Here is a 15,900-nt window from a genome sequence, read left to right as displayed (position 1 = left end):
TATTATTTGATAACTATCCAGGTATAGCATTTCGGGCAAATGAGCTGGCCTAAAACCTTTTCACGACGTATTTTCATAATTTTACTCTGACACAATATTAGTTGTAATCCATGTAAAAATATGTAGTGATTCATTTGCAACCCTATATAGCTGTTAAGGGCTGTAACTAGGAGTTAAACAATGAACCAATGAGCATGGAAGGTGCTAGACACCATTTTGCGGTTATTTCTGGGAGGTTACATACTTAAAAAATCAGTATCAATAAACTATTTTTCTATTATTTTAACAACAACCCCTCCCACCCCCCACCCCCCCACCCCAATGCATTCCTCCCACACCAGGGGCGGGACGCAGCCCAGTGGTAAAGCGCAGTTGGTTTGGGATTGATTCCCCTCGGCGGGCTCACTGGGCTATTTCTCGTTCCAGCCAGTGCTCCATAACTGGTATATCAGGTAGTACTAAACCAAATAACTTCCGGTTGGGTCAAAGTTCGAGGTGCACCTGTGATTGGTTATAAATGTGAGTGTGTTGGTTGTAAACAATAATAGTTTCATCTGGGTAAAAAAAATATGCAATTTTATTTCATCTAGTACCAATGTGTCAAGTAGCCTTGTGCTTGAAGCATGTATGGGGTACCTGCAAAAAAAAGTACTTGAATTTTGTGCGGAACTAGGGTAGTCATAGACGCTACCCGTTATCTCAGAAACGAGCAGCTTGACCCCCAATTTTTTCTGATTCACTTTAAGTGTGAGGGATGGTAGTATTAATATCCGTGGCGTTTATGTCGGTTGATACGTTGCAGGTAGGAGTTTTAGCCACATATGTTACTATTGTCGTCTATGGGATTTGATTTGGTAGTATACACCCTATAGCACATATTCAGTGCATAATAAAAAATATTATGATTTTGTCATTTTATTTAATTGAACTATACTGGTTGATTAATTAGCCATCACTCGGCCATGCAAGTTCACAATGACCTTGACCTTGACAATAATCTCTGTACATGGCTCTGAAAGGAGTTTGAATCAAAGTTAGCACTGAAGAAAAGTTGGTTTGGGCCTATAATTCATACTGTAAAGATTTCAATAATTTCTTTTTACATGGTATTTGACTTGCCATATACAACTGCTCTTAAATATGGTATTATATATAAATAACCTGAACTAAGATTTTAATAGCAATTTATTTTTATATTAAAAATAGCATGTGCCAATAGTGGGTTAATGTCTTTAGTTTCCATTAACATTGTTAATTTTTTATGTATGAAATTCTGAAAACTCAAATTTGTAAAGAACTTGATTTTTATTGTCATTTTGACATATTTATAGGGTGCTAAGTTATATTTTAGACAAATTTGTAGTTTTATGCAAAATTTAAAGTAAATTTGAAGAAAAACTTTACCAAAAACATAATTAAATTTGTTGTCACTATTGTGCCTTCTGTTCTTATTTGTACATAACAATAAGGTTGTTAAACATATACTTAGATCTCCAGATCATTTTTTTTCTTCTTAATAATCACTTAGTTAGCTCTCATGAAAAGCATTTTGAGTTTATACTAGATTCAGAACAAATGTTTTCAGATTTGATTATCTGCCTTGGATTAAGTTGATAATTTATTTTATTGTTAAAGCTGTATTACCTAATGTTACTAGCTAAATAAAATGCTGGATTACAGATTGTAGGAATACATCTAATATACATATTGTATTCATCCGGATTAGAAAATAATTCAAGAAAATAGATGTTCTGGTAATTTTGTCATTTAAAAATAGTTTTTTTTCAGTAATTAATCAAAAATAAATGTGTGAAAGCTGCATGATAATTCCAGATATCCCAACTATTAAAACCTCCAACTACAGTAGGCTATAAATAAAATATAGTCAGGAATATTGGTGGCTGCCAATGGTTTTGATGGTTCATTATGAAAATCAGCATGGCCGATGGATTTGAAATTCCCACACCTGGTAACTTGAAGACACCCACACCCAGCATATAGGAGTTTCTCCCAACACTAATGTTCAGGACATTAAGTCATTGCTTCATACAGGTACAGTCATGTTTGTGTTTCCTTCCTCAGACAGTGTATTTTTTTAATACTGATATTTCTTTGATGTGCCTGTTAAGGTCTTCATAATCTAGGGGTCAATCAAGTGCATGTGTTTTAATGGAATTCTTTAAAGGGGTAGAGGTACTCTGACTATCTTTGTTGTCTCTACATATATACCCGAGTACACACACCCAACTGAAAGTAAATATCTTCAGGAGTTTTATTTAAAAACATTTTGTTGTTTAATATGACATATTGCATTTGTACAAAACTATATGCAATATATATGCTTTTTGAGGTGTACATTATATTAGGTTGCACTGTAGAAACAACAGTTTCAGTGAGGTTGTCAGTTTATGTCAGAATACACCAGATCATGGTTGTCATAAAGAAACATAGCTGGACACTTTTTGAAACATGTATGTTATCAGTATAGGTAGTACTAAACCAAATAACTTCCGGCTGGGTCAAAGTTCGCGGTGCACCGAACTTTTGATAGAGAAGTGAACACCACAAGTCCTGTGATTGGTTATAAATGTGAGTGTGTTGGTTGTAAACAATAATAGTTTCATCTGGGTAAAAAAAATATGCAATTTTATTTCATCTAGTACCAATGTGTCAAGTAGCCTTGTGCTTGAAGCATGTATGGGGTACCTGCAAAAAAAAGTACTTGAATTTTGTGCGGAACTAGGGTAGTCATAGACGCTACCCGTTATCTCAGAAACGAGCAGCTTGACCCCCAATTTTTTCTGATTCACTTTAAGTGTGAGGGATGGTAGTATTAATATCCGTGGCGTTTATGTCGGTTGATACGTTGCAGGTAGGAGTTTTAGCCACATATGTTACTATTGTCGTCTATGGGATTTGATTTGGTAGTATACACCCTATAGCACATATTCAGTGCATAATAAAAAATATTATGATTTTGTCATTTTATTTAATTGAACTATACTGGTTGATTAATTAGCCATCACTCGGCCATGCAAGTTCACAATGACCTTGACCTTGACAATAATCTCTGTACATGGCTCTGAAAGGAGTTTGAATCAAAGTTAGCACTGAAGAAAAGTTGGTTTGGGCCTATAATTCATACTGTAAAGATTTCAATAATTTCTTTTTACATGGTATTTGACTTGCCATATACAACTGCTCTTAAATATGGTATTATATATAAATAACCTGAACTAAGATTTTAATAGCAATTTATTTTTATATTAAAAATAGCATGTGCCAATAGTGGGTTAATGTCTTTAGTTTCCATTAACATTGTTAATTTTTTATGTATGAAATTCTGAAAACTCAAATTTGTAAAGAACTTGATTTTTATTGTCATTTTGACATATTTATAGGGTGCTAAGTTATATTTTAGACAAATTTGTAGTTTTATGCAAAATTTAAAGTAAATTTGAAGAAAAACTTTACCAAAAACATAATTAAATTTGTTGTCACTATTGTGCCTTCTGTTCTTATTTGTACATAACAATAAGGTTGTTAAACATATACTTAGATCTCCAGATCATTTTTTTTCTTCTTAATAATCACTTAGTTAGCTCTCATGAAAAGCATTTTGAGTTTATACTAGATTCAGAACAAATGTTTTCAGATTTGATTATCTGCCTTGGATTAAGTTGATAATTTATTTTATTGTTAAAGCTGTATTACCTAATGTTACTAGCTAAATAAAATGCTGGATTACAGATTGTAGGAATACATCTAATATACATATTGTATTCATCCGGATTAGAAAATAATTCAAGAAAATAGATGTTCTGGTAATTTTGTCATTTAAAAATAGTTTTTTTCAGTAATTAATCAAAAATAAATGTGTGAAAGCTGCATGATAATTCCAGATATCCCAACTATTAAAACCTCCAACTACAGTAGGCTATAAATAAAATATAGTCAGGAATATTGGTGGCTGCCAATGGTTTTGATGGTTCATTATGAAAATCAGCATGGCCGATGGATTTGAAATTCCCACACCTGGTAACTTGAAGACACCCACACCCAGCATATAGGAGTTTCTCCCAACACTAATGTTCAGGACATTAAGTCATTGCTTCATACAGGTACAGTCATGTTTGTGTTTCCTTCCTCAGACAGTGTATTTTTTTAATACTGATATTTCTTTGATGTGCCTGTTAAGGTCTTCATAATCTAGGGGTCAATCAAGTGCATGTGTTTTAATGGAATTCTTTAAAGGGGTAGAGGTACTCTGACTATCTTTGTTGTCTCTACATATATACCCGAGTACACACACCCAACTGAAAGTAAATATCTTCAGGAGTTTTATTTAAAAACATTTTGTTGTTTAATATGACATATTGCATTTGTACAAAACTATATGCAATATATATGCTTTTTGAGGTGTACATTATATTAGGTTGCACTGTAGAAACAACAGTTTCAGTGAGGTTGTCAGTTTATGTCAGAATACACCAGATCATGGTTGTCATAAAGAAACATAGCTGGACACTTTTTGAAACATGTATGTTATCAGTATAGGTAGTACTAAACCAAATAACTTCCGGCTGGGTCAAAGTTCGCGGTGCACCGAACTTTTGATAGAGAAGTGAACACCACAAGTCCTGTGATTGGTTATAAATGTGAGTGTGTTGGTTGTATAAAATAATAGTTTCATCTGGGTAAAACAAATATGCAATTTTATTTCATCTAGTACCAATGTGTCAAATAGCCTTGTGCTTGAAACATGTATGGGGTACCTGTAAAAAAAAGTACTCGAATTTTGTGCGGAACTAGGGTAGTCATAGACGCTACCCGTTATCTCAGAAACGAGCAGCTTGATCCCCAATTTTTTCTGATTCACTTTAAGTGTGAGGGATGGTAGTATTTATATCCGTGGCGTTTATGTCGGTTGATACGTTGCAGGTAGGAGTTTTAGCCACATATGTTACTATTGTCGTCTATGGGATTTGATTTGGTAGTATACACCCATCAAAGGCCGTGGTATGTACTATCCTGTCTTTGGGATGGTGTATATAAAAGATGCCTTGCTACTAATGGAAAAATGTAGGGCTTTTCTCTCTAAGACTACTAGTATGTCAAAATTACCAAATGTTTGACATCCAATAGCCGATGATTAATAAATCAGTGTGCTTTAGTGATGTCGTTAAATAAAAAATAAAACACATACACCATTGCCTCTACCCGTTAACTGAGGCCCTGCTGTTTGGCAGTAAAACTAATATGAATAAGTGTTGTTATCCAGATTCAGGGATTTTCGTTCAACTCTGGCAGAAATTTGCCTGCAACCCCAACACAAATGAGAGCCCGTACGCTTAGGCCTATGGCCAGGGCCGTAGCTAGGATGTTTTGTTTGGGGGAGGGGGGGGGGGGGGCAACTGAGTAGTTAATAGTCTAAAACTCCTTAAACGGTTAAGAAGATAATTTTCTTTAATTTTCTATAATGCTTTCCGGATTTGTTTTGCCCCCCCCCCCCCCCCCCCCCCCCCAGCTACGGCCCTGATGCCGCTTCATTTGTTTTTTAATTTTGGGCCCTGACGCTTAGGCCCTTGGAGAGGGAGGTTAGAATGTGTTTATGTGTGGCACAAATTGTAGTTGGAACTGATTAAGAACTTTTTGAGAAGTCAAAAACATGAAAGGTTTATGCGTGATGCACAGTAGTCCGAGCGGACGTAGAAAATGTGCTTCCTACCGCAATAGGTCACTTGAGATGTCACACAAGTAAATCTTGAAAACATTATTATTGGAATCATGAATTTATATTTGTGCAACTTCTGACATGTTTATTGAGGGAGTGAAAGAAGAAGAAATCACCGGCAGTTGGTCCCGCTAAGTATTGTATCTGGGTCAAGCGTCGATAATATAGGTCAACTAAACTTTGATGTTTTTGCGATTTTTCTTTGATATTTTTATCAACAATATAGGATCGTTTTATGATTTGTGATTATTACATCCTGAATACAACATTTTATTTGCATTAAATAATTCGTTTAACGATTTTTGAGACAAAAACAATGTTTCGGGTCGTTGCCTACACAACAGCGTCCGCCCTGCCAAAGTACGTGGAATTTGTTTCTTTTTAATTGTTATTTTAAAAAAAAGGAAATTATCACCATATTTAAAAAATAAAAAACGTGATTACTTACTCTGAATCTATTGCAAACCATTATTCTACTGTAATTTTCACATTTTATATAGGTCCATATAGTTACCGCACGATTTTTGGGGGGTGTTGCGTAACACGAAAAAAGGACTGTGTCGATGTTCTAAAAAACGGTCGATAACTGTTGCATGGAAAAACAAATTCGACATCGCGGTGAGGGTGTGTATACCCCCGACGCATCCACACCAATTGGTTCCGTACAGGCCTGATGTACTAATCATAAGCGTACGATATCCCGTTTTGTTTTTTAGGGGTGGGAGAGGGAGAAGGGCAGGCTAATTTGTGCCCGAATTAAACGAAAATACCACCAACTAAAAAAAAACATTTATTAGTTTTAGCGTTACTGCCAACCAGCTATAAATAATATAGGGTTTCAAACGAAGCACTACACACTAGTATTGTGAGAGAAATGTTGGAACTACTAGTACATGATGAAAAAGGTTTCAGGCCAGCTCAGTTTGCCCGAATGTCTCTGTCGTATTCGCCCGAAATTTAGATTTTGGTACTAATATATTTATCAAAATACAATAGATCCAACACAACTACAGTTTACCTCATGATGATTAATGGGTCTTAACCTATCGTTTGTAATTAATTTTAAAAAAATGAAAACAAATATATATCCACTCAGTAGTGATTAATACCAATGTGAATGTAATATGTCATGTTGAAAAGGAAAAAGGAAAAACTGGCAGAAAAACAACACACAACAACACAACAACGAACACCGAGCACATGTACGTATTCGATCATATAGTCGACGTAAGTGTTCAAGCAAACATACATGTAGCTAGTTAGAATATCGTCTGCTGTAGTATAAGTAACCACATTGTAATTATTAATGAAAACAGTTAGCAGCACATGCAAGCAATGTATACTACTGCTGTCAAATTGTATGGCGTGAAATGTGCTGTCACATGACCTGTTGTTTATAAATAGAAATAGGGAAATGGCGCTTTTCGATGACTGTTTATGCCGTCGGATTACAACTATTTGATTGTGTTTGTACCTTTTTAAGGCATTAAAAGTGATACTTGTTCTATTTTAATGCAACTGTCATAATGTAGTTCATATATAATAGTATATTATGACAACTTTGTAGAGATAAAAGAAACCGCTACCAAAAAACAAGAAACCATAACAAACAATAGCACGCGCCATTTGACGGGTATTTTTTGTTTTAAAAAAAACATAAGATATACAACAATTTAGCAAATATTTGGATATGTCATTCTAAGACTATTTATTGACATTTTCTTACTTTATTTTTGACAAAAATGTCAACAATTAATTTAGAAAACGATTTTTAAATGAAAACAATGCAAAGTGACGTCATTGTGATGACGTTTGACGTGTATACACGTCAACGGCAGGAAACGGGTTAATAGATCAATGAGCACTAGTTGTATCGTTAAACAAAATAAACTTTAATTTAAAGTTGGAAAACTACTAAATAAATATTGGAAAGATATATTATATAGCTGGGTACAAATGCAACAGAATCAATATTTACAAAATATAGATGACATTTAAGAAATTTTATATGAAATATACTTAAAACTGGTATCATTTTTATAGGTGATCCCAAGTTAATGGATGACATCTTTACACCAATAAAATCCTATTTTTCCATTTAAATTAAGCAGTTTTCGAAACAACAAAAGTGAGGGATATTTATATTATTTATATGAATGGGAAACGTTTTAAACTACACCTTAGTTTACATGATTAGCATGATTTCATAACACACACGCAAACGCACGCACACACACACACACACACGATAGTATTTTGTTTCATTGAATGTTTATGTTCAAATATTAAAGTTTACTGATCAAATTTGTCACAAAAATCAGCGCACAATTTTCTCATTTAAAGTACCATTTCGAAAGTGCAGCCAGAAAGCCCCTAGAACGCATTTACACACACACACACACACACACACACACACACACACACACACACACACACACACACACACACACACACATACATATACACACATATATATATATACATGTTTTCATATAATCGCAATCGTAATCGATTACATTGCTAATGTAATCGTAATCAGCAATTACTTTCATGAATACACATACTTATTTACTAAACTTAGATGTGTTTTGCATCAACTCCAGTAACAGTGCCTATAGTTAGAAGCAGTACTGGTCAGTCGGTAGAACTGATCTCCCATTGTCTACTACTCTCATAGTAGAACTATTATTTGCCTGGAGAAACAGGGGATCATAACATCTGGATTATCAAATGAATGTTACAGAGGGAATGAAAGAAAGAAATGTTTTATTTAACGACGCACTCAACACATTTTATTTACGGTTATATGGCGTCAGATATATGGTTAAGGACCACACAAAGTTTGAGAGTAAACCCGCTGTCGCCACATAGGCTACTCTTTTACGACAGGCAGCAAAGGATCTTTTATTTGCGCTTCCCACAGGCAGGATAGCACAAACCATGGCCTTTGTTGAACCAGTTATGGATCACTGGTCGGTGCAAGTGGTTTACACCTACCCATTGAGCCTTGCGGAGCACTCGCTCAGGGTTTGGAGTCGGTATCTGGATTAAAAATCCCTCGACTAGGATCCGAACCCAGTACCTACCAGCCTGTAGACCGATGGCCTAACCACTACGCCACCGAGGCCGGTTCGAGGGAATGAAGACACACATGAATACAGTGTTCTAGCTAGCAATATATAATAGGGCGCTGCACCATGCCCCAGCTTTGTGTCCTAATTCATTGCTGTAAAAAAATGAATTATATATATATATATATATATATATAGATATATATATATATTATATAGATATATAGATATATTTGTGTTTATAATAAAACACTTGCATTCTCCTGAATGCAATACATCGTTATCATGGGTCTGAATTCAACCAAGAAACGCTTGACAATATATTGTTTTGTCACAGGTGTGAAAGTCCACCAATGGTACCGTGGCAAACTTTCTTTTCTTTTGTTAGTGGTTACGACTGCAGACAGGCAGCCAGCCAGTCGTATCAAACTTGATTCCATGGACAGTCATCCTCATCCTGTCGCAGGCACAACCACAAATAAAGTAAGTAATTAAGCAAACACCCAACTGAAAGTAGTCTATCACGACAAATCTTGGTTTATTTTCCTTTAAAATAGCTTAAAATATTAATTCGTCTGATAAAAATTCCCGAAAGCTGATTTTAATAGATGATCTTCGAAACGCGGCGCTTCTAATCATACCAAAATAAACACACGCAAACCAAGATACTTGTAATTTTCACCGATACAATTGGATCCTTATAATATGGCACAAAGCAAGCATGACTGCAAATCGATTCATTAATAATAGTCATTTTTAGAATGTCAACAATTAAATGCAGTGGGCAACTTGAGCACATACAGATATCAATTTAATTATTTATTTGTTTTTGTTTTTCTTTCGTTCTTTATTTCTTCATTTATAGATTTAAAAAAAAGAAAAGAAATTTATTTTAATTTGTGGATGGTATTAAATGGTATACGTTCTACAAACAATAAAAAAACCCAAGTAATAGTGATCAGACAGTTTGCAATTACTAATTATGGCTTATTTCAATAATATAACAAAATATATATGTTATGCATTGATACAATAATTATACCTATGGTTTTGGGTACCTTTTCCTCAATAATCCACATTTAAGAATAATAAATCTGGTTTTGGAAACTGATTCCCTCCTTGCAGCATACATACGTTTATAATAGTTTGAAATAATTTAATAAATAATCAAAAATTATCTATTATGTCTGTCAATGAATGGAATCGGTATGGTTGTAAAATAAAGTGCATAACTTCATGGTGGTAACATCATTTCATTATTTGTGTAGATTTGTGGAAATGTAATCATGATTGTAATCATGATTGCTGGACAATGTATTCGCAATCGTGATCGATTACTTTCAATTATCTTGTAATCGTAATCGTAATCGTGACATTCTAAAGTAATCGTAATCGTAATCTATTACTTTTGTCAAGTATTCGTCCCATCTCTGAAAATGTTTTTATATATATATATATATATATATATATATATATATATATTTTTTTTTAGTAAAATAATTTTAATAACACATTTCACAGTTTGAAACTGAATATTTGCATACAACCATTTTGCCATCACATCTCATGCTACAAACATCTGATTCTGCTGAAGACATTTTGGTGGTATTGGGAAACAATCATGAATTACGGATTAGGGAAATGTCAAAACGTATTTTAATCCCCAGAAACATATCTAGCATAATGAAAACAAAAACAATATATTACAAGTTATTTGTGTCAGCCATATTCAATTTAATGCTGACATCTAGGAATTCCACCATATTGGATTTTCCAAAACTATTTTCCACAATGAAATTGTGGTCAGCGACCATGGAAATCCAATAAATGGCATATTACAAGATACATTCCAAGCAAAACCACCACCAGATTGAATAATGCACATGCTTTACACACGGGGCCCAGCATAACGTCAGGGGTTAGGTACAGGATTTTTTAACTGTTAGCATATAAAAAATGGAAAATGTGTAGTTGTTTCACAATTATGAAACCCCCATATTTTGAGATAGTACAGGCTACCAAATGTGATTAATGTAACAATAAACCATGCTGGCAAATACAAAACTCATCAGTCTTGCAGCATTTGTGTTGCCATAAATTAAAACATAATTTTCATTAGAGTATTAATTTATGTTGCAAGTATTTAATAACCATATTGCAGAGAAAAAAGAATTAAGAAAATAGTTTTTAATGTGTGTATTTTTAATTCACGTTTCGCTTTGTATGCAAAATGACCTTATTGACCTTTGTAACCTTTAAAACGTAAAACTGTCATCCCACTTGAACATGGGGCGAGACGTAACCCAGTGGTAAAGCGCTCGCTTGATGCGCGGTCGGTTTGGGATCGATCCCCGTCAGTGGGCCCATTGGGCTATTTCTCGTCCCAGCCAGTGCACCACGACTGGTACATCAAAGGCCGTGGTATGTGCCATCCTATGGGATGGTGCATATAAAATATCCTTTGCTGCTAATCAAAAAGAGTAGCCCATGAAGTGGCGACAGCGGGTTTCCTCCCTCAATATCTGTGTGGTCCTTAACCATATTTCCGACGCCATATAACCGTAAATAAAATGTGTTGAGTACGTCGTTAAATAAAATATTTCCTTATTTCCAACTTGAACATGTTCAGTAACCACATTAGAATGATATTAACAGGTAAGACTGCTTTTATCATGCAAATGCCATCAAACTGGGGGGGGGGGGGGGGGGGGGGGGGTGTTAATGTGTTTTGGCTGGTCCACTAAAAGGGCGTTGGCCTTTTCGTGGTTACATACAAACTGGGTTTTTTTTGTGTTACATGTTACTGTATATTTTGTTTTCCCCTAAATTAAAAATTACTTGAATAATATTTTTGACAGCTGCACGGCAGCGCCCGGCAACACCTGCCTATGTTAATGGCTTAGCTGGCAGTGTCTTTGAAAATGGTCTTTAACTTTCTGGTTGAGGGCCATTCAAATATTATGTAACGCGCTAGGGGTTGGAGGCGGGTGCATACGTTGGCAATTGAAAAACAAGACACACTTTCGTATTACCATCCCAACTAAAGGATGCTCCAATTTCATGTACTTTGAGACACAAAAGTGAATAAGATAAAATAATGTATTTGGATGTTCATGAATCCTTAATTTGTTCCAGGGCTTTAATGATTGCAACAAATTTCAGCAGTAAAGATAGATGCAGAATCGGGCAATCTTATGGCAATTATTGTGTCCCATGAACAAATTTTTTGGAAGCAGATGCCATATAATTACCACCCCGTGATTTGTCTGTGTAAACAGGAATGTAATCTGCAACATGTTTTTCTTAATGCAGCAAGGGATCTTTTATATGCAGTTTCCCACAGAAAGGAAGACACACACCACGGCCTTTGTTGTGATGCACTGGTTGTAACGAGAAACAAATCAAACTGTTGAATGGATCCTCTGAGGTGGTTCGATCTAGCGACGCAAGCACCACAAGTGAGTGTTCAACCGACTGGGCTAAACCCCGCCCCCACACACTATTTTTACATGGACGTACATACATACACGTGTTTACTAACTGTTTTGTTTCCTTTTCAGATGTGACTATAGAAGCATATCCATCAACCAATGTCAAAAGAGGTCAACAAGTCGTACTGACGTGTCGTGTTTCACAAGCATCGAACTTGAACACAACTATATATTTTAAAGTTTGGTTAAATGGCAAGAAGATGTCTGCCTGTACTATTGAACAGCTGGGATCACACTGTAATGTTACGAATTCTAATGGATATCAATGCAAATGTTTTAATGGAACAGACACGGCTAGCACTTCCACAAAACGTTACCAGCTTACAGTAGACACATGCACTGTTGTTACCTTTGATCCGTTCGACTGGTGGTGCCATACTGCTACGTGGAGTAAAAATGCAAGAATTCGAATTAGCGGGAAATGCCCAACAGATCGAGTAGCAGACAAGATTGACAACACAATATCACGTTAGTATTCAAATATACAGCTAAACCCACCGGACCAAGCAAACAGTCTAGTTTTAAGTGGAGTCCGGTTTAGAGAGGTTCTGTTATGTACTGATATTTAAAAAGGGACCTTGGTAACTGTCCGCTTTTGATGGAATTCCAGTCTTATGCCCCTGCGCGTGATGTACCCATCGTGGTGCAGGAGTTTATTGAGGGTTTTTTATTGCCCAAGTATATCAACCATATATCCCTGGCATGATTGTTTGGTGGTTATCCGCAGCTTCATGTTCCCTTGTTGGTGGGTGGGGGGCATGGTTGATGCATCACATGACCGTAAGGATTTTTAAAAACAATATAATTTCAGATAGGACCCTGAAAAAGGGCCCACACTGCAGTTTCGGACTCTTCTGATGAAGAGTCCTCGACTGTACTGACCTTGAAGAAATTGAAAGTGGTTTCTTCTAAAGCATGGCCGAGGTTCCATGTCATTGAATCTTCAGATGACAGAGCTGTACAAAGGGAACTCGAAGGCTTGGCTAGTGATAGTGTAGGCCCTTATGTTGTAGAAAAAATGGTTCGTGTAAAATGTTTGTTAAAAGTGAACTACCACTTGATAGTGATAGGGTGGCATTTTTTTCTGAACTTCTAACAGTGAATAAATTGCCTAACTCCAAGTTGGCCGCCATGGAAGTCATGAAATATACTTTATGCCATATCGTTGCAACCCAATAAGATAAAAAAAAAAAACGAATGAGGAATCTGTTTAAAAAAAAAATGAAATGGAACCCAGAGGGCAGCAATATATGTAAGAAAATGGCGGTGTTTGGCAGTCCACATAGAGGAACATGAAAGGATCAAACCAAATTATTTTCTTCAAACATTTAATCTGAACAAACTCTATATAGTTTATGTGAACACATCTATATGAATATTTTCGTCATCAACTCATTCATCCTCATCCATGTCTCTCATAGCTAGTTCGTCTGAATGTTGAAACATTTAACTGGAACAGAACTATGATAGAAACACATCTAGGTATATACGCCTTTTTACCATCAACTAATTCATCCTCATCCATGTCTCTCATAACTAGATCATCATAGTTAGCTTGGTTGTTGCACCTGGAGTTATTCCAACAGCTACATGTCCTCTTGCATCCACGTTTGCATCCATACGTTACCAAGTGCATCACAGCTGCAGGGACTGGATGATCCAAACATCTTCGTAGAGCATAATGATACCTAGTCGTGTCAAACTCCCATCCACAACTGATAAGAGATGGGAGGCGTGGATGGCTTTCTCCATACTTTCTCCAAATCATTGGTATGTAATGTGCCCATTGAATATGAACTATTAGGGAGCCAGTCGTTGGGGGAGATTCTCTCCCTCAGCTGCGTGATTAAGTACAAGAACCAGCAACGCTCGTTCACTTTGGTGTACACTCTGGACTTCTATAGTTGGCAGACAAATCATTCCAACTGTATACTTCTTGCGATAGGTCTCGATACTCTAAAGATTCCAAAGCATTAAGTATGTCATCATTACACGCCATAAACACTTTGAAGCTCCACTCTTTAGTTCCTCCAGCAAACCGTCCACACATTTCCGATCCTGTTAGAGCATTGAAGCCTAATATCGCTGAAGCACGTCTGTGTCCTAACTTGTCATACGCTGGTTAGACTGGTATGTTTCTCTTCAGGTTTCCCTTTCCTGTAAGGAAGCTTATATCACTGGGTAGGCTTGGGTACATTTGGACCATCAGAAGGAAAACATCAGTGTCTGGAGATGCAATGACGACCTCAGTAAGGTGTCTGGCTCTTATTGACAGTGTGTTGCCCTTAGTTTCTGTTCCAAATGTAACGATGAATTTCTTCAATTTTTTGTTTGTTTGTTTTGTTTTAATCTTACCAAGATCTGTACTCTATGCAGCTAGGTAAGCTGTAAGTTGTGTTTTTGTTTTGATATTCGAGAGGAAATCCTTCAGAGAAATATTCTGGATTAAAGTAGTGTCCTATGTTGAGTTCTCATTTGTCCTTTTCTTCTCATTTGCTTTTTGAGGGAGGTGTCAAGATTCTGTTGAATACCAACCTCACTTCATCGTAATTGCCGGCCATGTTTAGCTGGTCTAGAAAGACTTGTGCAAAATCGTTGCATGTTTTGATTTTGTCGGTCTAGGGTATTGCATTCACGAGGGCCATACCATTGACAATTATCACTTTGTACTTTGGTAAGATGTTGTCGGTTCCTGCTAGGGCTTCTGTTGCTACGTCTGGGGCATATGCAATCTCTGATGTTTCCATCTCTTGGACATTCTTGTTGTCAGAGGCATTAGTCGTGGATGTTTCTATGGCTGGAGTGTGTATGACCAGTTGTTCATTATTGACTAGGAGCTCAAGATGGTGGAGTATACTCGCTTTGTCATAAGCCAATAAGACTGTTCCATCTGATGCAAATAAAGATCGTGATACTATGCCAAATTCGTAGGTGCCAATGCATTCCTTCTTGGGAGACGATTAGTCTTTGCAACAAGCCACGCTCCTCTTTGATCTGTACTAGCTTTTCGCCCACATTCACTTCTATCATGACATTTGAGGTCTTCAATTTTTTGAGCTTCTTCTTGGTCATTTTGTACTGCACACAAAGTCGTCCTTCTGTCAGGCATTCGGTGGCGAATTGTTGTGTTGTCCTCTCTCACTCTGTACCCACAGCTTTATTGTCATATTGTACAACTGCAACTGTGATTGACTTGCTTCCCATAAGATGTGTGCTCTCCTTAGACCAGTGTACATAATATCATATACGGTTTGTGGTAAGCGGAGCAACGATGGCACCAGTGCCACATTGGTCTTGTCATTGGAAGAGGAACACAAGGAATTGAAAGCATGCATGTCCCTGCAGCATTGGGTTTGATGTCTATTTGCTCTTCTTCATTGAAGTCCAAGCACCCGATTAACCATGCTCTTCCTATTCTGGTCTGTAATGGGGCTGTTTGTGCTCAGTGTACATTCACCCTTCTGTTTATTAGACTATGTGTTTTCACATGTCAGCATTTTGCAGGGAACAATGTCATCTAAGATTTGGGCTTATCCTGAGCTGCCAATTTCTATTGGTGATGTCATTGGTGACTTGTCAAGTGCTACAGACTGATATACTGCTA

General features: G+C 36.3%; 1 protein-coding gene across 1 annotated transcript in view; it reads left to right on the top strand.

Moving 5' to 3' along the window:
* Positions 1-15,900, top strand: part of LOC121386649 — a 70,432-nt gene that overhangs the window by 25,475 nt on the left and 29,057 nt on the right. The window contains exon 2 of the mRNA XM_041517626.1: positions 12,366-12,764. Coding sequence (XP_041373560.1) covers positions 12,366-12,764 — 399 coding nt within the window. The remainder of the gene's footprint in view (positions 1-12,365; positions 12,765-15,900) is intronic.

Source organism: Gigantopelta aegis, chromosome 12 (genome assembly GCF_016097555.1).
Source record: "Gigantopelta aegis isolate Gae_Host chromosome 12, Gae_host_genome, whole genome shotgun sequence".
NCBI classification, from domain to species: Eukaryota; Metazoa; Mollusca; class Gastropoda; order Neomphalida; family Peltospiridae; genus Gigantopelta; species Gigantopelta aegis.
Note: the sequence above shows the minus strand (reverse complement) of the source record. Positions and strands in the feature narration are given on the sequence as shown.